Source organism: Juglans microcarpa x Juglans regia, chromosome 4S, assembly GCF_004785595.1.
Source record: "Juglans microcarpa x Juglans regia isolate MS1-56 chromosome 4S, Jm3101_v1.0, whole genome shotgun sequence".
In the NCBI taxonomy this organism is placed as follows: Eukaryota; Viridiplantae; Streptophyta; class Magnoliopsida; order Fagales; family Juglandaceae; genus Juglans; species Juglans microcarpa x Juglans regia.
The window spans coordinates 25,964,455-25,989,980 of NC_054601.1; the positions used below are offsets into that span (position 1 = coordinate 25,964,455).

Consider the following 25,526-nt stretch of genomic DNA (forward strand, 5'->3'; position numbering starts at 1 on the left):
TGAATTGTATAACGGTTATGTAATCGTTTTTAAAAAAGTGAATAAAACATAGAATTTACATAAAAAAAATTAATTTTTTAATAGTAGACCCCACTTTTTTTTAAAATAATTACGCGACATTTACCTACTTCACAGTTGTATATAGAATTATTTTTATTTCATAGCAACATTTCACACCATCTCTACTTCTATTATAAAAGGATAATTGCTTCATATACAAAAAGATTATACAAAAGTAAATTTACAAAATAAAGTGACTTTACGGGATCCGTTAGATCTACTTTACAATAAAAGTAATTTTATAATCTGACGTATCACATCAAGTCATGTCAATTTGTAAGTTTACTTTGATATAATATCTGAAGTATCTGAAATATTTTCCTTATAAAAGTACTATATTTTAAAAAAATGTTTTCGTTGAAAAAGACTTGTATATAAAAGTACTGTTAAATAATAAGGTATTTGCAAATATTTTGTTTAAAGGAGATTCAAGTCAAGTTGTGAATGCTACGAGACAACACAAACAACAATTTGAGATGCTTAGTTGCCTAGTGGATGATGTCAAAACTACCTTAGCTTATACAAGATGGGAAATAAAACATGTCAAAAGGGATGCAAACAAGGTGACGCATCAACTGGCTCAGGAAGCTATTTTTTTGTGTACTGAAATTATAGATATGATCATATAAATTCATGTATATTGTCTCTTGTAATGGCCGAAGGCCATATAATAGTTTGATGCAACGAAGGTCACTAAGTTTTAAAAAAATAATAATAATAATAAACGGTGATGACAATGATAATTTAGTTGATCTATTGATTTTTTTACTTTCAACGTAAATTCCTTCCTTCCGCTAAGGTTAAAAAAATAAAACATATTGTTCGAGGTCTTGGTTAAAAAAAGTGAAATTAAATTAAACCCATTTTCTCAAGATATTTTTTAGGGAAAAAAAAAAAAAAATATCCTCGCTCGTCGGCTCGTCTACCCATAATGGCGGAAATATCCAAAATTACGATTTGCACCTTGGCCCAACATAGAATGCCATGATTCTTGGGCCCACGGCACATCACTTCATCACCGTCCAATCCAATTAACGGTTAACCCCAGCTCCATTAGCACTCAATTAAAGATCCCACGCTTCATTAATTATTAATTATACGAATAAACTCCTAATGGGAAACTTGAAATGATCATCTAAACTCTAAAGGCTTACTTTCCATTCTTTACTAAAAGGAATGAGATGCATCGAATCATCTCCATAACTTAAAGTGAAATGCGAGATAGGCTAGAGAGAGGAATCAAAAAGAATAAAACGAAAAGAGAATGAAAGAGATATCATGAAAATAAATTCATAAATTGACATGATATTACGTGATATATTAAATTTATTTTATAATAAAAATAACTTTATAATCTAATGTATCATATTAAATTACGTTAGTTTATATATTTATTTTTGTAACTAAAAGAAAATGATCAATTTTGATGCCAATACATCAAGGAAACTGCAAACTGCTTTGAATTTGGTGTTTTGAATAAAGAACTCCTGTATTTTGTGATTTTTTTAATTTTTAAATACTGATAGATTAGTAAAGCTGTCAAAAGGAAAATGGCCGCACTCCAATAGATGGGCCGCCGTGGATGTTGGATACAAAGCGTGGTTGAATGTTATAACATTGAGGGTTAAAGACATAACAAAACTAGTATCCAATAATTTTAGGGCTTTTGAATTAATAGATGGATTTTTAACAAGTTAGTTGTTTTTTGTTCAAATTTCGGTTGTTTGGTTTGAAATGAGTAGTTTTTTATGGTAAAAGGGTTTGATTTTCCTTGTGGTTATATTGGTTTTGAACTGATTTTATAAAAGGCAGAAAGGTCACGTTCTTAATTTAGAATTTAATTGCAATTCATTTGGAGTTGTGTGTTGAGCTAATCAGTGGTTTTGTTTTTGTGTATTGTTTAGAAGTTTGGTAAAGTTATAATGATTAGATAAAAAAGTTAAACATTTGAAATTAAAAAGTGTGTTTGAGTAGTATTTGAATGTTAATATGAGATCAGATAAAACCATCTCAACATCCAAACAGAGTCTTAAACGACACACCTCCACCAAACCAACATGTGATTTATCATTTTTATCATTTTATTTAATCACACACATATTTAAGCATTAAAATAAAATGACAAAAATAACAAATCATATATTGATTAGATAGATGTGTGTGTTGATAAGATAAAAAATTTAAAATTTGAAATTGAAATATGTGTGTTTTAGTGGTGTTTGGATGTTGAAATTAGATGAGTTGAAACCATCTCAATATCTAAATGGAGCCTTAAACCACACACCTCCTCCACTTAACCAACATGTGATTTATCAGTTTTGTCGTCCTATTTAATCACCCACGTATTTAAGACCTCTACATCATACATTATTCACATTGTATAATTTGATTTAGAAGATAAATTTTAACATTTAAATCTTACAAATGAAATTATATCATGTGAATAGTTTGTACTGTAAAAGTTTTAGAATATCAATAATGGTTTGTAATGTAAAAGCTTTAGAATATCAATACTTTTATTATTAGATATAGTCTTAGAGTATGCAAATTTCGTACATTCCTTATAAAAAAATAGATAAATTTGAGATTCACATAAACGAATTATTTTTTTTATTTTTTATTTAGCGGACGATACCTTTTTTTTTTTTTTTTAAACTCTAATGATATGCGCGAGGCTTGCAAGAAAATTTCAATTCGGTAATTAATTGCTTGGAGTTGGATGGTTAACTGGTTAGGATAGAATTATTGGTTGTTGAAATACTTATTCAACAAAAACTGCTTTAATTACAGAGGAATTATATAAAAATAAATTTATAAAATAATTTAATTTGATGTGATACGTTAGATTATAAAATTATTTTTATAGTAAATAAAATCAAATCATTTTATAAATTTACTTTAATCTACTCGTCTATTAATGGAACACTTCTATTCTTCAAATTGCTATTTTTGTGTTGCATTTCTCGAGGTTTAATCGTTTCTAAGTGTTATTTTCGCTTTGCCTTTTGAACTTTTACTTTCCTTCGTGGCAAAGAAATATGAGCTCAATTTTTGAAAAGTCTTATTGTTTGATTTTTTTTAATTAATAAAACAAAAACTCTCCTGGCCTCCCGCCGTTTCAAAAGGGGAAGCATTTGAGCTACAAAGAAATTAGAAAATGATTACGTGTCATTCTCATTTAATGATATAAACTGTAAAGTCTTGGCTAGTTTGGGTAGTGTTATTTATTATTTTATTATTATTATTTATTTATTATTTAATATTTATTTATTTTTTACTATTATTCACAGAATATCTGAGATCACTTCACTAACTAAACACAACCTTACTTGCACTACATTCATACTAAAGATGCAATTCAATTATATTCTTCTTAAAGAGAGAATAATAAAGAGAAATGATATTTATAATTTTAAAATGTGCAAGTCTCGTGTACTTCATTTAAAAAAATAAATAAATTAAAGATCCATATGAAACATTACTTTTTTAATAGTGAACTTTATTTTTTATTTTTAAATGTACGAGACTTGTATATCTTAAGACTGTATCTATCATTACTCAATAATAATAGTATTTTAAATTTCAAAGAACCATCACGCATAATGTTGCATATCAAGGGAAAAATTCGGATCTTTCCAAGTGTTATTGAGCATAATTCTAAGATAACTAACATGTATATTTTCTTAATTTATTAACATGAAACGTACGTGGCGATTAGGATGTATCACATTAATATTGCTAATTATACATGATGTTTTTTTAATAAATAAAAGCAATCAATCTCTTGATTAAAAGTATATGGAGGGAAAGTGTTAAATATTAATTAAAAATAATTTATTTTGTAAGAATCAAAGTAATTAATTAAAAACACAATAAACAGAGTCAAAATATTAATTGAAAAATGATCGAATCGTTTATATAAAAATAATATATATTCCGGGGAGTCTTTCATAAAGATTGAATCATTTAATATAAAAATTTCAACAAACAAAAAATATATTTATTAAATAAGAAGAATAGTCGATTAGTACAAGGTTGCTTAGTTGGGAGTATTGTCCTTTTGTTGACAACGTTCAGTAACAACGTGAAAACCGACGTTAAAAGTGTCGTTGATAATGATGACTCACGGCAACGTTGCCTCAAAGGGTATGACATCGAGTTAGGTTGCTTTAGTTCTTTAAGGTATTGTCGCTGCAATTACTTTTCAGAAAAGGTAAGGGACTTCCCGGATCTGGGGAACTCAAAACGACGACGGGTCTATTCTCTCACTTCACCACTTTCATAATTTTACCGCAATTATTATCATCATTTGCTTATCTTTTTACTCTCTCTCTCTCTCTCAGATTCTTCGCCCATAGAGACTACAAAACAATCGAAGATTCCAACAATGTCACACCTCCTCCCTGCTTCTTTTGCTTAATTACGGTTTTTCTCGCTCTAGTTCACACTTTTTGACCCCTTCGAATTTCCTATTATTTATACAATAGAGCACTCTCTTGCGTTCTTTTACTCCGCCAAGTTTCAAAATTGTGTTCATGAAATTCTTTAGGTGGGAATTATTCGCCTTTGGTTAGGATCGGAGCTCAAATTATTGAAAATTTGGATTGTGTTTGCTGCTTTTCGAGTGGAATTTTGGGGTTTTATATTTGTGGAGCTTTTGGGGGTGACTGATCAGAGGGTGCTGGGTTTTGTGGTTGCTGCATGTAGAAGATTGTGGAGCTGGTGGTGGAATTTTCAGTGCTTTTGAGTTGAAGACTGTGACTGGGGACTGGTGGTTGAAATTTAGGGTTTTGCATGGTTTGGTTTTGATTTGGTAGGCTCTGCATGTGTAAGCCTTTAGGGGTCCTCTGCTCAGTTGTGGAGGATCCCTGTTGTAAAAAGAATTGACTTTTGAGGTGTGATTATTGGGGGTTCATGAATTCTTCGATAATTGATTATGCTGGTTGAATTGGATCGATAATCAAGTGAGGAGGTGTTGAAATTTGCATTCGTGGTTATACAGATTTGGGTGGAAATGTTTGGTTCGGTTCAGGATGGGGGACATGATAGCAGTGGAGTTTCGGTACCAGTTCTGATTCCTTGGCTATTCGAGTGGCGTTATGGTGGAAGAAGTGTGTCACTTTGTGGCTCTTTCACAAGGTGTGAGGCTAAGATGATCATATTTTGATCTTTTTGTTACTACACAGATCTGAACTGTTCTGTTCTTGATATTTGATAGTTTTTTGGTGATCAATATATCTTTTTGTTTTCAGATTATAGATTGTATCTGTGATTGGAGTTTTTATTGGATTCCTCGTCTAAACAGGTGGTCGGAAAGTATACCTATGTCTCTGGCGGAGGGACGCGATGATGTATTTCAAGTTGTTTGGAACTTAACATCAGGACACCACGAGGTTAATTAACTCTTTTGATTGATATAGTATAGTAGTATACGAGGCTCAACTAGACACAGCCTTAGTCTAACTGCCCTTGTGTCTATAATTGTTGTGATATGCTTTAATATAAAATCAAAATAGGATGACATTTTGAGCTGTGTTCTTTTCCAGTACATTTTGAGCCTAAAATTTGAGCCTTAGGGCTCGTTTAGACAATTGAAGTATCTCAAAATTCTGTGAATAGTAGTGAAATAATTTGAGTTAAGATGTTTTATTGGGTTATGGGAAAAGAGAGAGAAAAAGTTGAATAGAAATATTATAAAGTTAAAAAATTGTTTGAATATAATTTTTGTTTTGAAGTTTGTAAAAGTTGTATGGTTTTTGTGTTTGGATAATAATTAGGTAATGATTAGATGAAAAAGTTGAAGATTTGAAATTGAAAAGTGTTTTGTGTTTGAGTGATATTTGTGAATGAAATTATGATAAGTTCTGAAAATTTTGAGAATTCTGTGTCTCATCTCTGTTTCCAAACGTCCCCTTAGTCTAATCATTGTGATTTTCTTGTATTTTTCCTCTCTCTCTCTCTCTCTCTCTCATATACAACCTGTGTACTTGGAGTACGCATTTTGAGCTTTTTAAAAGTTTGTATTTCTTATAAAAAAAAAGGTTGCATTATTAACTCAAAAATAAAAAAATCAAAAGCGCATTTGGATAGTTAATGGTCAAGTCAACTATCAAAGCTGTTGTGAATTACTAAATTTTTTATTATGATTTAATATACGATACAAATTATTATCCTTCGACTGTAAAGCATGCAAAACTGGCATCATGGAAATAACATACAGCATACCTGGTGTCTGAGTTAAAGTGGTTGTGATTGAAGAAGTTTGAAGCATGCCTTTTTGGACATTGATGGATCTTTGTAATGGATGAGCCATATGGTAAAATCCATTGTAATTGAGCAAAAACTGGATCATGGAATTAGAGTTACAGCCTAGCCAGTATCTGATTGGAAGCAGAGAATGATTGGAGAAGTTTGAAGCCTACAGTTGTCTCAGAATTAATGGTTCTCTTTTAATAGATAATTCAGAATCTACCGATCAAAAAAAAAAAAAAAAAAGATAATTCAGAATCTTATTTGCTGAAAATGTCAATATTTGCTCCTGATGACAGTGTGCCAGTGATTGTTAGTTGCCATTCATTGCTACACAGTAACTAGTACCGAGTGTACTTGGACTATGCCTCCTCCTTTTCTTATGAATAAAAACTCTTGATTACCTATAGAAAAAAAAAAGTAAGTAGTACCGAGTTTCTGTAAGGCACAATTAAGTTTCCTGATATTACTCAAACTGTATTTTTTCCCTCCTCAATCCAAGCCTAGTAGGAACTGGTGTTCTTCTTTTCTTTAGTTCTTTTATAGAATATATAGGTTGATGTAAAATCATGCTGGAATTTCAATATGTCACATAGTATACAAAAGTGTTCATTATGACTGCATTTAATATACCTACCATTCAGGATAAGCACAGTAGCTAAATGGAGGTCAATTCTCTTGTATGGAATACTTGGGTGGTCAAAGTTTTTATTAAACCATGCTAATATATTTTTGAAAGATATACTTATACAAATATATATATATATATTTTTGAAAGAGCCATGAAAAGATTCGTATGTACTAAGAAGCATCTCTTATCTTATTTCTCAAGCCCAAACACAATTAAGATATTTGAAGGATATGAATTGTGGCCGGCAAAGATTCAAAGCATGTCCTTTAAAGCGAATATGAGGCATGGACATGGATGATATGTTGGATGAAAGCGAATTCCCATCTCTGCAATATATCAATAAGAATAAGCTGTGTAATTATAGTCGTACACACTAATCAGGAAGGACATTAGCTGATAATGTACCCGCCTTGGACTCAAGATGAATCAAGCATTGACTGTGGACTGAATGATAAAATATTGAACCTTGTGTTGTTGCTTAGATTAATTATGATTCGAAGCCCTAGTTTTTTGTTTTACCTTATTTTCCAACACTGTTGAGGCAATTTGACATTTTATGGTGGCATAGAGACAGAAAATTCTTGCATTTATTTATTTTTGATAAGGGAAAATTCCTTGCATTTATTCCTGTTTTTGATGCACTTTAGAATGCTATTTGGATGTTTATTTACTACCAACCCTAGATATGCATGCACAATGATGCATAATGCTGGTAGTTATTCAGATCCATTGCTGATGTTCGAATTTGTTGTTTCAATTCACTTGCAGTACCAGTTTTTTGTCGATGGAGTGTGGCGACTTGATGAGAACCAGCCCCTTGCAAGGGGGATTATGGGTTAGTAAATACCATCTTTATCGCTAGGGAACCAGATGTGATTAATTCTACTTCTAGCTCCCTGACACCTGGCAGATCCCACATGGATGTGGATTATGATATCATTACACCCACGGTAAGGGATTTTCTGTTTGAGTAAATTCTTCGTCCAAAATGCTGCTAGCATTTTGATGGACTGTTTTTTTATTATTGTGGCATCCAAATTATTGAATAGTTGCCATAACTATTAAGAATGTGGCACTTAGCGTTTCCCATCACAAAAATGATTAAATCAAGGAAATATGAAAGCCTTTTTAGGTTGTGAGCCACTTCTCAGCCAAATAATCTGTCATGTATTGTGCTTCTAGGAGGTCCCAAAAGAACAATCGAAGAGACTTTTTTGACAAGTCAATTTTATTGAAAACTCAAAAGAGCACAACTCGAGTACACTGGATATAGAATAACAAGAGAAAACACCCACTTAGGGGAAAGGTTAAGAATAAAGTCATAAGTTCTAGAAAAAGTAGAATAACATGAGCTGTTATGAGCTTTCATCCAAATGTAGAGGGTTTTGAGCATATTGGCTCTAATACATTGCTGATAATATTGCTGATGTTGCATGGTAATGTTTTAGCCGTTCCAGTTTCTTGGATCATAGTGAAGCTTTAATAAAAAGGTGCACCTGCCCCCGCGTGGGGGGGGGGGGGGGGTGTTATTACTTTATGCACTGTTATTGTTTTATCTTAATGCCTGATGTAAAATATATAAAATAGGTCTCGTTGTCGCATGGTGCCATTCCAATGATATCATCAGTTGATTTAGAGGTCTCTCGCCACCATGTAGCTAATTTCTTGTCTACACATACTGCTTATGAGTTGCTTCCTGACTCAGGCAAGGTTTGGATGCTTTACCCTTTTTAGAAGCTATTTATGTTAACTGGGATTTGACCACTCTAACTAGGTAAATGCATCACAGTCGCGGTAATTTATCTAAAATACTTCCAATTGTCTCACGCTGTAGATCATCGCCTTGGATATCAATTTACCTGTGAAGAAAGCATTTCATATTCTTCATGAACAGGTAACTGTCTTTTACACACAAAGCCACATGACTGTCTTTCTTTTTGTAATTCATTGCTGAGTATTAGCTTAGATTTACTGGTTATATAAACTACTTCCAGGGACTCTCTGTGGCTCCTCTCTGGGATTTTGCAAGAGTCAGTTTGTTGGAGTTCTCAGTGCATCGGACTTCATTCTAATTTTGAAGGAGGTATCTCTGGAATAATCTTCTGTGTTTTGTTGAACTGTGGTAGTTATGAAGAATAAAATCTTTGTATTTTAAAATGATATGTACAAGGGCTGACATCATAAATATCAGAAAGACTTACTATGCTCCGATGGATTAAGAGAAAACATCATTTTGTTCTAAAAATTAAAATATACAAGGATTTGCATAAGAAGTATTCGAAAATGATGGAAAACCATTCACTCATTTAAGCTTACATCCTTTCTGGGTCTTAGCACCTGCCCTTACCCCAAATAATGCCATAAGACCATCGATTTAACTATTCTTTTTCCCTTTATTGCTGACCTAGCTTGGATAGGGTTTCTTGCACTCTTCAACATGTTATTTCTTAGCTCTTCAGATTCCATGTTTATGAAGGATGGCTATCTTTACCCAAAAAAAAAAGATGCATGGCTTAATTGTTAGACTGAAGTTGTATATAGTATTATTTATTTATCTGGCCTTTGTTCTCCTAGTTTTAGGTTTTCTTTTTTCTTTTTGTGTGGACTGCAGTGCTGTGCTCATTTGTCTTCTGGATGCTCTTTACCTTGTCCATTTCTTTTTCTTTCTGGAAACACAAACAATATGAGAACAAAACCTTTGTCCGTTTAACGTGTGTGACCATTTACATTTTAGCTTGGGAATCATGGATCAAACTTGACAGAGGAACAACTTGAGACACATACAATAGCAGCTTGAAAGAGGGAAAACTACATCTTACCAGAACAATGGATGGCAATGGGGGTCATTTCCCTGTCGACAGCTTATCCATGTAAGTGCGTGCTTCTTTTGATTTGTGCCAAAGGATCTGGTATGCGGAGGACTTGTTCACCTCTGCACTTTTTCTATTACTTTTCTCTATCAAACAATTTGGTTAGGTTGGTACTTAACCTCATTCTCACTTCATTTTCTTCTGTGAAATGAGCATCCTTCAAATGCAGCTCAGATAGAAAGCTTTAGACATAAAATTTTTTGCGTATGCATCTTAAGGGTGCCCAATTTGCATGTTCTGTTGCTACTATTAATTTTAGAGATCTGTAAGCACCCTATCTGATTCATTGGAGTTGGAGAGAGACGGTTGGGTTAACTGGCCTGGACAAACATTGTTCCCTGCAAGATAAAGTTGCATAAGCTTTGGAGTTTACTGCTTTTGGACCTTCCCCTCAACACCAAAAAAAAAAAAAAAAAAACCACTTGTAGGCTCTTGCTGTTATGCTTTTGTTAATCTCTATTTGAATATCTTTATTGTTGTGGTGATCGTTAGATAACGATTTTAAAATTTTTGGTTAAATTTATCACTTTTTTGAGTACCAGTTTATAATAATATCATTATTTCTGATTTTTGGGAACTTGAACTCTTTAAACTCAAGAGTGTCTTGTATTTTGATGTTGGAATAAGATCATGAGTACTCTAATATATTAGTTCCATGATGCAGGCTGGCCCTTATGATTGTATGAAAGACGTCGCTTTGAAAATTTTACAAAACAAGGTGGCCACTGTTCCCATTATCCATTCTTCACAGGATGGTTCTTTTCCACAGCTATTACATCTTGCTTCGCTGTCAGGATACTAAAATGTAAGCTTCTTCGAGGGATTGTCACTTGAGGTCCATGACTTTGAAACTAATCCATGGGCCTAATTTTCAGGTATCTACAGGTTTTTTAGACATTCTTTAAGCTCGTTGCCCATTCTTCAGCAACCCATTTGTTCAATTCCTTTGGGTACATGGGTTCCAAAATTGGGGAGTCGAAGCCATTGCAATGTTAAGGCCATATGCGTCTCTTAGTGCTGCTTTAACTTTATTAGTTCAAGGTGATTTTCCTTCTTTTCTCAAACTACTGCAGAAAGTAAATGTAGCTTTTATCTTGTGAGAATTGACATATTTATCTCAGCCATAAAGTCTCTATGTAAACCTGAACTTGCTGTGTCGTGATTTTGATCTCATCTCATTGCTCTATGTTTAATAACATTGGACTTGTATTATACTATTTCAATTATAATACACCTTCCTTTGCAGCTGGAGTTAGTTCGATACAATAGTGGATGATAATGGCTCATTGCTGGATATGTATTCACGAAGGTAATTGGCTCTCTCTCTCTCTCTCTCTCCCCAGTTTTCTAAACAGCTATTATTGAATGATCCATATGTTTTAACCATATCAAGAGGTGCTTTGTATTTTCTTAGTGATATCACTGCTTTGGCAAAAGATGAAGCATATGCACAGATTCGCCTTGATGAAATGAGTATTCACCAGGTAATTTCTCAATCTTATGTATTTATCTGACTCCATCGGGCATGCTGGCTGTATGGTAGATAACAACCTCTTTTGAACATAGATATATCCTGGGTTGAAACTGGAATTCTTCCAGTCCAATCTATTACCACTTCTACTGTAGAGAAATCGTCTGCCTGATAAAGCTTAGTAGACAAGGAAAATTAAGAGAATGCATCATCTGCCTGAAACATCACTTAATATAGACATTATAAGTGCATATTTTCACTAATGGCTTATTGTTGGAAACATGTGAAATTTGTTTGTCATCCTGAAGACAGGTGTCACTAAATACTGGCAACTTAGGGGAGAGTTGCTCTCTGGTGCAATTTTCTTTCCTGTGCAGTCCTTAGAACATGAAGTGTAGATTGAAGGGATTATTTACAAAATTGCTTGTTTATCTATTAAATAAATGCACATCATCCTCATTTCCATATATTGTTTTCCTAATTTTGAGGCCAATTAGTAATGCATATTCTCCAAATGACTTGCACAAATTGCTGCAGTATCTTGCCAAAGTGGATGTGAAATGTTCTGTCATCAAGATAGCCGAACACTAATGCAGTGCATATCCGACAAAATTGTCTATATATGCTCCATCTTGTTTCTGAGTGTGCGATGTCTGTGCTTATAGCATTGAAACTGGGGCAAGATGCAAATTCTCCTTATGACTTCAATGGACAGAGATTTCAGATGTGTTTGCGTTCTGACACTCTAAACGAAGTGATGAAACGGTTGACAAGTCGTGTAATTTGCCTAGCTCATTAAGATTTTTTTTTTGTTGCTCTCCACTTTTCATGACGTAGCTTGTTCACTTGAATCCTTTCAGGGTTAGGAGACTTGTCATTGTGGAGGCTGGCAGCAATCGTGTGGAAGTATAATTTCATTGACCGATGTGTTCACTTCTTGCTAGGCTAGCTGGACTTTGTTGATCACCATTTCACTTGAAGGGTTATGGGGAAGTCCCATTGTTTTTGACATCTTGTATCTTGAGCTACTCTCTTCTTCCCATTGTGCAATGTCTAATTTGTTTCTCCAAGTCGTCATTTGACAAGCATAGTGCCTCTGAGCCAATCCCTCTTTTTAGGATAGAAATATTTAAAGAGAAAAAGAAATATGTATATTGTGAGGATTCAATTTTTCATTTTCAACGCCACGGCCTAATTATTATCCTTGTTCGTGCGTAGCTGCCATGTTTGTGTCAAGTGCTAACAGAAAGCAAAGAGAAAAAAAAAAACTGAGGTTCGTTGGTTGTGGAACACCATGAACACCAATATGATATGTCATACCTTGCCATTTGGTGGGGCTGTACCGCTGTAGTTTAAAACGCCTTGGTTGCCGATCCTTGCTTGTAAAGAAAGAGATGTTGCTTGTCGTTTGTATTGTGACCTGTCGTTTGGTGGTGCTGTGTGTGTGACAATTTATGTCACAGGTTTTACGTTTGTATAAAATTTAAGATAGCTTGTTTATTTCTCTTGATTAAGGCCTTTCCAAATTTGCTTTATTGTGATGTTACACATAACATATGTTTCTGATTTATGTGGAACCAATTAGAAGCTATCAAGTATAAAAATGTCGTGAAGCATGATTATGATATCGAATCAGTTTTCAACCTCTTAGAAGTTACTTTAGTTAAAAAATGTCGTTATGCGCGTGATTACGCAATCGGAGTTCTAATTACGGCATAGACCTTAGTTGTATCCTGGGAATTTTGAGTTCTTTACGTTGGGTGCTACAGAAAAAAGCAGCTCTTGGATTTCCAGCCACCCCCCCGAGGGAGGCCAGAAGCCGATATAACATACCAAAGTGGATCATTTTTAATCGTTCATTATCAGAGTCTACAAATCCTAATCATGCATGCTGATGGATTTACAAGGATGAATTTTGTTTCCAAAAGGTAATATTTCAAGATTGAAAAGAATACGAACATAGTTCGTCACATTTTGTCCCGGACCTCTGACAAAAGCATTTGGTATATCGGGTGGATTTTAGGTTCAAGAGAAACCAAAACCATTAGGACGTGGAATCCTCTATACAAGGAATTGCATTCATCTCATTGATTGAGATTAGGGGTTTTAGGATTTAGTATGAGCAATACAGATAGATATAAAGCAAGTATTTTTGCATATTTATTATTTGTCCAACTCTAATAGACAACATTAATAATTGATAATTATTTTTATCCGAATATGTATTGAGTCTCATCTTGTGTCTGGCGATTCTAGAGGAGGTGAGAAGAGGATTTTTGTGCTAGTGTTTGGTCCTCGATGTGGAGGGGGTAAGAGTCTGTAGCATGGATGATATGAAGACTTGTGGAGTAACCTTAGGTTGACAGAAGAGAGGAGGTTGTGATCGAGAATCCTCAGGGCAGTGAAGATGAAGTTCAACAAAAAGGGGAAGAGAAGTCTCATTGGAAAGATTTGTTTTGATCTTATTGTGGAAAGGATGTCATTGCCAATACTATGGGAAAATTTGGAGAATTAGTAAGCGTGCAATCTTCCAAGAGGTGGACAAAAATATTTTTGTCATAACTTTGCTAATCATGCAGATAAATAGTGTATTCTTGATGGGAAACCATGGCTTTTTGCTAATGTGTTGTTCATGATCCTGCCATATGATGGAGTTCTACAACCTGGCAAGGTAAATTTTGATTATGAAACTTTTGGCTGCAATTCATAACTTGCCACTGAACAAATGACAAAAAGAATGGGGTATACAGATAGGTGCTTCTATGGGTTGTGTTGTAGATGTAGATGTGGCGGACGATGGGATTGGTTGGGAAAAATTTTTAAGGGTGAAGATAGAGGTGCAGTTGTAGAAGGCAATTGCTAGGGGAAGAATTATATGGTGCATGGCAAGAAGGTACGGCTCAATTTCAAATATGAAAAACTTCTGAAGATTTGTTGTAATTGTGGATGGATAGTATATGGGGGCTGGGGAACAAGTTCAAATAATAGTTTTAGTACTCAGTTTTGGTCCTTGGCTACGTGATGAGGATAGTTACCGGCGAAGGTCTCCATTTACCTTTACAGAAGCTAGTTCCGGTGTCGTGAGGATGTTTCGAAGGATCCAGTGATGGAAATGATGACTAGAGAAGCGGAGGGTTCTGTTGGTAGCACTACCGATGGCGGCTGTCAAGGATTCAGGCCAAGGGAAATTTAGGAATTTTGATGGTAGAGACAGGTATGGAACTAGTGGAATGTATGCATTAAGTTGAAACAATTGAATTGGTACGTTACAGGCAGATTTAGCAGGCGACGTTGGAGGGAGTTTGAATATAGGCGAGAATGAAGGGATACATGAGCAACGATCGCAAGAAGTGGTTATGTGTTTTAAGGGTGGTGAAGTTTTAAATGGGAAGAAGGGAAGGGTGTGGCAGGAAGCCGTTACAAAGGAGATGGCCAAGATGGGTTGGGTGACTAGGAAGGGCCACTACGAAGACTTGTATGGATAATGGGCCGAATGTCACTTATTCATTGAAGGGTAGCTTATTAACAGAAAGTCAGTTATGTGAAGAGAGAAACAGAAAGTATCGGAGGGACCTCTCCCAATGCTAAACCAAAATCTCTCAAAGGTGGCAGAAAGTGGAAACATAGATCTCGGGTTAAGGGGGAAATGTGTACTGAGGTAGGTGTTTTATCTGGTACTAACAGACTTGCAGAGGTTTCGAATGAGGTCCATGCAGTTAATGAAGGTGCAACTAAGGGTAAGAGGGTTGCAAACTTGTGTTCTAATGTTATGTCTAGTGAAGCGGCAAAGGCTGGTTGCCAGCCCAGCCAAACATTATGAAAATATTAAGCTGTAGCTGTCAGGGCTTGGGAACCCCGAACAGTTCAAAGCCTTTGTTTACAAGTGAAGGCTAAAGATCCTGATGTGGCTTTCTTGATGGAAACCAAGTTGACTCAGTTGCGTGCTACAAACATTGCTAGGAAAGCTAAGTTTGAGGGTTGTGTAGCGGTGGATGTAGTGGGGAGAGGTGGGGTTTGATGGTTATGTGGAAGCAGGAGGTTCACTTAGAGCTAGTGAATCTCTCAAAGGCATATCAATGTGTTTATTAAGAGTGAGGATGATGACTCAAGATGGTTGCTCACCTGTTTCTATGGGCATCCTGATACTAATCAGAGAAAGGAAGCTTGGAAGCTACTGCAATCTTTTAAGCCTGTGAACTTGGGATGGTGTGTAATAGGTGACTTCAATAAGGTACTGTCCAATGATGAGAAGGTGGGTGGCAGACTGAGGTGTGAAAACCAGATGAGATTGTTTAGGGGGTCATTTAGCAAGGCAATTTATTGATTTAGGCTGGAAGAGTCAAAATACACATGTGTAATCGACATGAGATGAGTCTTTTACTAAGGAAAGACTAGATAGAGGTCGTGCTAATAAAAAATGGATGGACTATTTTATGAAATTAGAGTAGAAACTTTGACTGCTCTATGCTCAGATAACAGGCCTATCCGTCTTGAGTGTGTGCATGGGAGGGCTATGATGTAAGGAGTCTGGTTCATTTCAAGTATGAGGCTAGTTGGAGCAAGAGAGAGGGTTGCAGTGACACAATTGAATCAGAATGACAGAGATGGGTTAGTTTGTCGAATCAGTTGGAGAATTTGCAAAGGAAACTTGAAGGATGTAGTAAAGGGCTTTAGAAATGGAGTAAAGACTTAATTAGAGAAAAAACAACAGAAATTAGAGAAAAGATTAAATAGTTAAATCAGTTACAAAGGAATGAGTGTGCAAAAAACATGATGGAGTTTAAAAGGCTGCAAAGTGAGTTGGGTTTTGTTAGACCAGAAGATATAAGGTGGAAACAAAGGGCCAAAAAGCAATGGCACAAGGGGATAGGAACACTAAATTCTATCATGCTTGTGTTAATCAAGAAGAAAAAGAATTTTATTAAGGAGGTGGTGGATGGGAGGGTAACATTTCGTCAACTAAGGAGGAGATTGTAAAAGGGTTTTGGATTCATTTTTCTAAGGTCTTTAATCCTCCAAACCCACCAGAACGTCTATTCAGCAATGTATGTATGAAATAGATCAAAGAATCACATTAGAAATGAGGGAGCAGTTGGATAGAGTTTTACCAGGAGAAGTTGAAGTTGCCCTAAAACAAATGTCCCCTTTCAAATCTCCTGGCCTGATGGTTTCAGTGCAAGATACGTTCAAGACCAATGGGGAATTTTGGGCACTGATGTGGTTCAGGCAGTGCTGGAGTTTCTCAGAAGTGGGGAGATACCTCGAGTTTGAATCATACCCTCATAGCTTTAGTTCCTAAAGTTAATTCTCCAAATCAGTACATGAATTCAGACTAATCAATTTATGTAATGTGTAGTATAAACTGATTTCTAAAGTTTTGGCATATAGACTAAAATAGGTGCTATCAACCATAATTTGTTGGGACCAAAGTGTTGTCATTCCTGGTAGGTTGATTACAGACAATATCATGGTAGCTTAAAAACTTCTCCATAATATGCAGTTAAGGCAAAAGGGAAGGGAAGGTAGCATGGCTATCACATTAGATATGTCTAAAACTTATGACAAGGTGGAGTGAGATTTTTTGAGGCTATGTTAGAGAAGCTGGTTTTGGTGGGAGGTGGATAAGTTGCCAATGGAATGTGTTAAATCTATCAGTTTATTCAATGGTAGTGAATGGGTCCCAAGTGATGTTATCTTGCCTTCAAGAGGGTTAAGACAAGGGGATCCTTTATCCTTTATCTGTTTTTGATATGTGCTAAGGGCTTAGTGTCTTGCTGCAATAAGCTGAGTTAAAGGGACTTATAAAAAGAGTTGAAGTCTCAAGGGGAGCATAAGGATCAACCATCTTTTATTGCTGACGATTGTGTTATTTTTTGCAGATCAAAGCAAGAGGAATTATTTAATATACTTAACATTCTAAAGCAACATGAAGATGCCTCAGGATAGACCCTAATAAACAGAATACCTTTATTCTCTTTAGCTCAAATATAACGGCTGCAAAGATGTTTATTTCTCAACATACTGAAGGGGTTACTTGTGACAAAGTATTTTGGCTTACTTACTGTGGTAGGAAGGTCCAAGTATAATACATTCAGAGGGCCCAAAGACAAGATTTGGAGAAGGATAAACAACTGGAAGACAAATATGTTATCCTCAGCAGGGAAGGAAATACTCATCAAGAGTATATTGTGGGCTATTCTAGCCTATACTAAGAGTGTATTTCGAGTACCAAGGTCCTTACTTAAAGAAATTGAAGCCATGCTTGCAAAGTTTTGGTGGAGTCATAAAAAAATGAGAAAGGTATATATTGGAAATGTTAGGATAGGCTTGGTACAACAAAAAGCAAGGGAGTGCTAGGCTTCGTGATCTTAATTGTTTTAATAGAACTCTGCTTGCTAAACAATGGTGGAGAATCATTCAGGAGCCCTCTTCTTTGGTGGCGCTATATATAAAGAAAAATATTTTAAGATGGTCAGCTAGTGGATGCCAAGTTATACAATGGTCCATCTCATATCTAGAGGAGCATATGTTAGTCATGGATTTGGTTAAGGATGATATGTTTGGAGGGTTAGAAATGGAAAGAGTATTAGAGTTTGGAGGACAAATGGTGCCTAGTCTCTCTTCTTATCAGATCTAGACTCCCATTAACAAGCTTGAGTCTAATGCCACAGTGGATGCTTTAATTGATGAGGAGAACAAGACTTGAAAAAAAGAGGTAATTGATGCAGTTTTTAGTCCATAGAGGCTCACAGTATTTGTAGCATTCCTATCAATGCAAGGGGATCTGAAGATAAAATTTATATGGGTTTATCTGAGAATGGGGTTTCTCTATGAAAAGTGTTTATTATGCTGATTTGGTGAAGAAAAAACAAATGGGTGGGGAGTCCTCAAGAGGTGTCCAGGATGAAGAACAATGGAGGAAACTGTGGAACTTAGTAGGCACAGGTAAGGTCAAAAACTAGTGTGGAAAGGTAATCTGTTTAAGAAACAATTGTGGAGAATTCAATTTGTCCAATCTTCAACAGAGGAGAAATCAATCATTCATGTTTTATGGAGTGTCCAGCAACAACTGATGTATGGGGGAGGAAGGAAGTCCAGTTAAGAAGTGGAGACGAAATTATTGATATTTTTCAACTTTGTGTCTGATCTCATTACTAGACTCGATTCTAATAACTTGGACTTGATTGCAGTAGTTTCTATCGTTTATAGAGTAGGAGAAACGAGTTAATTTTTAAAAATAAGTTTAGAGGTCCTACTATTGTGTTCAATTTGGCAATATAGGATTCTGAAGCCTACACACTAGACCACTTTAAGAGTTGTAATATACCTGAAAGGTGATGATATTTGTAGAAAGACAGATTTGGAGACCACTAGCTACATCTTTTTAAAGGGAATGTTGATGCTGCCTTTGACAAAGTGGGGGGGGGGGGGGGGGGTTTAGAGATTACATGGAAATGTGGAGGTTGTACTTGCTGCTCCAAAGAAGTTTGTCAGATCGCTTATGTTGTTGAGAGTTACGCTTTGTTGAGAGTTGTTAATTTATGTCATGAGTTTGGATTTAGGTAGGTGGTATAGAAGGGATGCTAAGGCTGTGGTGGATTCTATTAATGCTACCAAAATAAATTCCTCTTGGACAGGGTAAGTAATTGAAGACATCAAGATAGTTTTGTCATGGCATCCAAGTTGGCTGCTCTCATTCGTTGGCAAAGAAGGAAATCAAGCTGGCTCATGTAGCTGCAAATTGGCATTGTCTTTAGACTATGAGCATGTATGGATGGAGGAGGACCTGTTGAGGTTCTTCCTATCATCTCTATTGACAAATCATGTATTATTTGAGTTCAATGAATTGAAGTTTCCTTTAAAAAAAAAAAAAAAAATTAATAATTGATTAAAACTATAAAATTCGTTCTCACATTCTAAATCCTAAAAATAAATGAAAATACTACATATTGATGATCAATGGAAAATTTTCTAGCACTCACTTAAGTAGAAAATTGCCATTAAAATCGCCTAAGCTAAAAGTTATAGTCAAAAATCCAGCATCCCACAGTCCACTTATAGTTGTGGTTAATTGACTGCTTAACGAACACAACCAGGCGAACAAACTAATGAAATGTGAATTGTACGTACCTCAATTGAGAAAAACCAAAGCTAAACAAACGAATGAAAATATGTTTTGGTAGTTTGAGATGATCATTGATCATTAATGACGTTCAAATTTTGTATTTTTATTCTTTTGATAAATTAGGATCTAATGTAAAGGTTTAAAGTGCGGTAGTTAGAAGGTACAAACTATATTTTATCAATTATATTAGGAAGAAATGAAAACACCAAAAAAAAAAAAAAAATGCTAATGATACTACAAAATTTGTCAATGAGATGTACAGAAACAGGACCCCTTGCGTTAAAACAATTATTCAATCGATTGAACAACAGAGCAGGCTAAAGAACAACATTGAACTGAAGCACAAGGTAGAAAAAGTGTAGACGCAGTTCATAGATCTTACGCGGATTGATGCAACCTTCTGGGGGCAAATTCTCATCGAAAGACTCAAATCAGGAGGAAACCCATGTCAATTCATAAGAACCACAAAGATTAGACATTTATTCAGTGTTGGTGAAGTGGCAACTAAACATGTTTCCCTTCTGATTGCTTTTGGTCTTTTTCATTAATATGAATCTTTGCAACCATTCCCTTTCCGAATTGACTGCAAACTATATGAGGTTAGAATAAGCAATTAGTGAGCTTCTGCTTATCCTATAGCCCTGGTCTATCTTTCTATAACGCGCCTGCTGTTTTTAAATCCACCAACATCACCGTCCATATCCCTATCATATTCATTATGCCTTCCACGCTGCTGCTTCCCAAAACTATCTCCTCTTCTACGCCCCTTAAAGTCCGCATATCACCCTCCCTGTCGTTCTTTCCACCCATCATGAGAAGTCTTCGAGATCCTCTACTATTACCTCGAAACCCTTGTGATGGTTCATCAAAATCATCATTGAAAGAGTGCCTTCTGCCACCCATCTTACCACTGGATCTGAATTTTGCGTCTCTTGTGAAGTTCTGATTGGCACGACCTTGAGACTTATTTCGTCCCGTATCAATGCCTACTTTGTCTCGTCTCGCTCATTTCTAGAAGAACGTATATCATCATCGTCTTCATCAGAAAAGAGAGTGTCTCCAGTGACGAAACTTCTTTTCCTCTGGAAATCCCTTCTCTCAGAACCCAATCTATTCCCTTTCTTATGCTCAGATCTGAAATTCCGATCTAAATCATCATCCACATCAGAGTTGAGGCCAAGTTCCTCATCAGAACCAAAACTTAATCCCTTGGATGGACTCACTTGACCTCTCCGCCCACCTCTCTGTCTAAAATCAGCAACATGACTAGATTTCCAATTGGGATGAACTGAGAGATCATCATCTGAATCCAAATCATCCTCAGATCCAGAGAAAGTAGCTTTTAGACGTGCGGATTTGGATGGCTTATTGTAATATGGGGAAGTCGTTCTGCGAGCAGAATGCACATTATTGCTAAGGCCTTCAAAATCCTCTGATCCAGAGTACTCTTTAACCTCAGAGAGAATCATTTGCAGAAGCCTTCTGAGTGGAATTGTTATTAGGAGTGTCGAGCTCATAACTATCAATATCATCTTCTTCATCATCAAAATCATCAAAGCCAGGCCTATTAGTATCGTCATCAGAATATTCATTTTCACGGATCCTTGGAACTCTGCTAGTTCGATTGAAATCGCCTTTAGGCCCTCTTAAATTGCCTCCATGGGCCTGGCTATTTAAGAAGAACCTTTAGCCATAATGGAAGAATCTGCATACTCAAAAGCAGCAACATCTGCTCCATCTGATTCGTTGTCATCAAAATCAAAATTCCATGCATTAGAAACCTCTGCCGGTTAGCAATCTTCTCCAACCTTGTCCTAGGACCATGTTGCTTTTCTTGCATCCTGGTCTCCATTAATTCATCAGTAGGGCGCTTACATTCACAGTGGAAACATGCCATATTTCTCCTATAATTTAAGAAGTTGCACCTGCCAGATAACAGAATTAACAATAAGGGATGCAATAAAATCTTCAAAGAAGCTAGCTATGTGGATGGATGTTCATCCAGAATGCACATTAAAAAAGAAAGGGGAAGGGAGGGGGAGCCAACTTTTTTAAGTTGCAGGGAGGTGAAAGTGAAGAGAAAAATTCTTTGACAATAGTAAGATTTTTAACTTTTGTGAGTAAAATTATACCACTTAAAGAAAAAGGACGGGTAAAAAAGGGCCCGGGGGAGGGGGGAACTGAAGTAAAAGCAGGCAGATGATGCAGAACAAGGTCAGAAACTTCGTGCAATTATCATTGCCAGTTATCCAATTCAGTTACTGGATTGTGTTAAAAGTTTTCTTGTGAAACCAATATAAAATTGATAAGCCTTTGCTTGCAAGCCAATGAACCTAAAACCTATGATTGTACATAACTGCACAAAATAACATGCAATCATATAGAAAATGAGACTTCAAAACAGCCAACTAATCTTAAGGATTTTTTCAAGATGATATCAACAAGAGCAAGGAGAGAAACATAGATGTAGAAATAAATCTTACTCGGGCATTCCCATTCTCCAGGAAGCAGCTGTCTCTGTGGACGTTTGGCATCACATTGCAGGCATATGGTATTCTTTGCAAAATTCATGAAGTCACACCTAGGAAAAACAAGTATTCAGCATCTTAATTGTTGTAACAATCTGCCTTGAAAGTATATTGCAATGGTAGTATATATTTCTAGGAATCCAAAAGAATTCATGTGTAAAATCACTTTAACAGGGTTACCTATAAAGCAGAAAGAAAAAACTAGTAGTAGATATATTTCATATAAATCTGCTAAGGAATTTATTCTCCTATGAAAATAGCAACCATTGTGTAATAACAATACAAAATAAACTATCTCTATATCAATAAAATATCTTCTTACTTATTAAAAAAAATAACAAAAAAAAAAAAACAAAAATAGTCCTGGCCATGAGCAGATAATAAAGTCTCAGATAAGACATACTTTGGGCATAGCCAGTCTCCTTTTTTCATCTCAACATCGTCACGCCCAACTCGTTTCTTTGGAGGGGGTGGGGGCTGCTTGACTTTTGGAGGGGGCTTTTTAATTATTGGAGGAGGAAGATTGGGTCTATTGGAACTGAACTCAACTTGACAACCTCGTGAAGCAACTTACGGACAACAGTCTGACAGACTTCTGTTTCAGAAGAGCCTTATTGATCACTGATCCATTCACAGGGTCAAAGCCAAACGTCAGTAAAACACGCATAATATCAATAGTCCGTGCTTCGTCCTCTTTGTTTGTAAGCAGATATCCTCTTTCACAGGAGTTCCTCAAACTGCAGAACTGCAAAACCTGGCATATGAATGGCCACCATTTATATACGCTTGTCTACACATATAAATGTGTACAAAGGATGGGCCAAAGAACTGGAAGCATGAAAATCAATAAAAAGAAAAGTGCATAGAAATTGGAGGATAATCAGATAAAGACTGCCCGCATCTTAGATGGGAATCATTGACCAAAAATATTTTTTCATAGTAAAATAAATTTTATTGAAAGGAAAAATAGACGTGGCCCAAGTACAATCGCTAACAAAAGATCTTAATAGATATGAAAACTATTATTTTTTAACTAAATAAAAAGAAACAAAAGTACTACTATATTATCTTTTTAAAAAAGTTGGTTGTTTAAATCCATGATGCAAATAATTAGAGCATAATCTTGAAACCAACAATTGAAAATCTCTATTGAGCTAGATTGTATGAAAAGCATGTTGTGAGCATCCAGAATCCATAAAAGACGCAAAAGAAAGCCCCCCCACCCCGCAGCAATTAACTCCAATTTTATATTAAATCAGCAAAGAATACACACAAAACACAAAACATAATAAGGTAAGAAAGTAGCACTCACATCTCCTTCATCGAGGTGGACATACTTCCTTAAGAGTTTGCAGAGAAAACCACCTTCTTGTCCACACTTGGCATCCAAAACCAACCAAAATTTGAATGTCCTGTCTCGACAAAGACCTGAAATTAATTTTTATATCTCAGCACTTACAAAGCAGACTTTATGAAATAACAAGTATTGCGCACCACATGCATGACAACATTAACCTAGTATCCTAGGCGATAAACTGGCCACTTCTCAGATTCAATACTCATACTTTTTTATGAGTAGATTCAAGACTCATTATTAAAGATTGAGCCTTTTTTTTTTTTTTTTAATTTTTTAATGTAGGTAAAATAATACTAAAGAATATGAGTGATGGAGTAATACTTTCCTATGTACTTATTAAAAAAAAAGAAAAAAAATAATGCTTTCTTATGGTCCATTGAATGCCCCATTGGGCCTGTGGGCCACACAGCGGGTGTAAGACCTTTCCTTTCCCTCAAACCGCTCCCCAACAGCATGTTTCTTTGGAGCAACAACAGAATTCATTGACTAGCTGAATCCAACTTTGATCCATATGATTTAAGTCGTTTTGGTTTAAGAACAATGATAATCAAATAGAGTCCTGGGTCAACACGTCCTGAGTCATGTGGAGGTTTCAGACTTTCCAAACACAAATTTCTAGACTCAAAAGGTGGAATTTTGGGTGATGACCTTTCAGGGATTTTTTTTTTTAAAGATGACCTTTTAGGGATGTTGGTGATCACAAAACAGTTCTTATGGTAATAACCTTTCAGGGATTTGATCATGACCTTTATTATTGTCTTCAAGGCTCAGTTAATTAAAAAATTCCAAAGTTCTATACACGCCAAGCCCACATAAGCGTTTACACAGAACACTCAAATTAGAAATTTTCAAACCAAAAAGCCTGAACTCCATACTAAATCCTTTTCAGCACAATATAACACCCCTCTAGAGCAAACTAAGAGTATTTCAACACTAATATCCACATTACCTACTAGATACATAAACAGCGTTTCAATTCAAACCCATCTCTACGCGCACAGCCACAAACCCACACCCTTAAACAAAGCACAAAAAATCCATTTTCCAAAACGACACTAAAAACCACACACCTCAGTATGTCAAACCGATCTTTCCCGAAATTGAGGCACGCGGTCTGTACCACCTTGTAGTCGGTGAATCTAACTCCACCTTATCGTCCTCCGCTGCAAATTTGGACGCATCGAACCCCAAATCTCGATCATTCGGTCCTCGTCCTTCCTCCTATGATCAAGTAGTTCTGCTTCACCAACCTCTGCATCAACTCAATCCACTCCGCCACGGGTGCACCACCTCCACTACTGCTCCTTTTTCTCCTTGACCACCTCCAGTCCCCCCTCGTCGAGATGGAATCGGTATCAACCTTATCGTTGCCATTGACAGCTGATCCTAACCCAAACTGCGATGGTTCTGATTGAGGTTGGTCGACTTGGGATGTCTGGATTGGCGCCAGGAGCGGATGCGCTGTAGGGTTTGGTCCTTTTGGGAGATAAGATTTTGCTGTTGTTTTTCAATGGCGTCGATTTGGTCGAAGACGAAGCTGAGGCGGGCGGAAAGTGAGGAGCGTTTTGGTGGTGGGTCCGACGAGGAGGAGAAGGGGGACTTGGAGGTGGAGAAGGATTTTCAAGAGTGAGAGGCGGAAAGGGGGTGAGGGCTATGGATGAGAGAGAGAGCCTTCTAAGAAGGAGAAGAGAGAATGGGGTGTGCGCCATTGGAGAAGACGGAGAGAGGCTTAGGTTTTGAGTTGAAATGTTAAAACCCTGCATGGAGGAGGGAGACAGGTAGCGAAAATAAGAAAGGCTTAAACCCTTGCTTGGTTCCCCTGGGAATAAATGCTATGCATTTGGGTATTGCAAATCTATTACTTAATATTGTAATTTAGATTATAAAGTAATTTTATTGTAAAATAATTTATAAATTTGTTTTTATAAAATTTCTTTAACATTCTCAAATTTTTTTAATAAAAATCTTCCAATAATAACAGAACTTAAAATAAGGGTAATCCTTGAGTATCTGTGATTCATCGAGTTTCTTGGCTCAAGTCACTACGTTTCAACTATCGTACCAAGCTTTCCTCATAATAGATAATTCAAAGACTGGATGCATGCACAGATCCTCTGTTATCCAGAAAATAAAAACAGTTGCTTTAATCCAGTTTCAACTCAAAAACAATGTGTTTTAATGTTTTCATCGGCTATAACTACTTAAAATTTTAACAAGGTCGCTCTTCCGGGTCCA

General features: G+C 35.9%; 1 protein-coding gene and 1 pseudogene across 1 annotated transcript; one reads left to right on the forward strand and one right to left on the reverse strand.

The window, feature by feature from the left end:
* The first annotated feature begins 4,288 nt into the window (after positions 1 to 4,288).
* Positions 4,289 to 11,101, forward strand: LOC121262614 (annotated as a pseudogene).
* Positions 11,102 to 19,559: 8,458 nt separating this feature from the next.
* LOC121262213 lies at positions 19,560 to 24,911 on the reverse strand (the record flags this gene model as incomplete). Its single annotated transcript, XM_041164609.1, is given in 14 exon segments — positions 19,560 to 20,390; positions 20,393 to 20,838; positions 20,927 to 21,085; positions 21,088 to 21,192; positions 21,195 to 21,334; positions 21,892 to 21,987; positions 22,338 to 22,464; positions 22,467 to 22,520; positions 22,523 to 22,688; positions 23,247 to 23,287; positions 23,290 to 23,316; positions 23,319 to 23,362; positions 24,362 to 24,566; positions 24,569 to 24,911. Coding segments are annotated over 14 exon segments (2,283 nt in total), but the record flags the coding sequence as incomplete, so codon positions are not given.
* Positions 24,912 to 25,526: the final 615 nt, after the last annotated feature.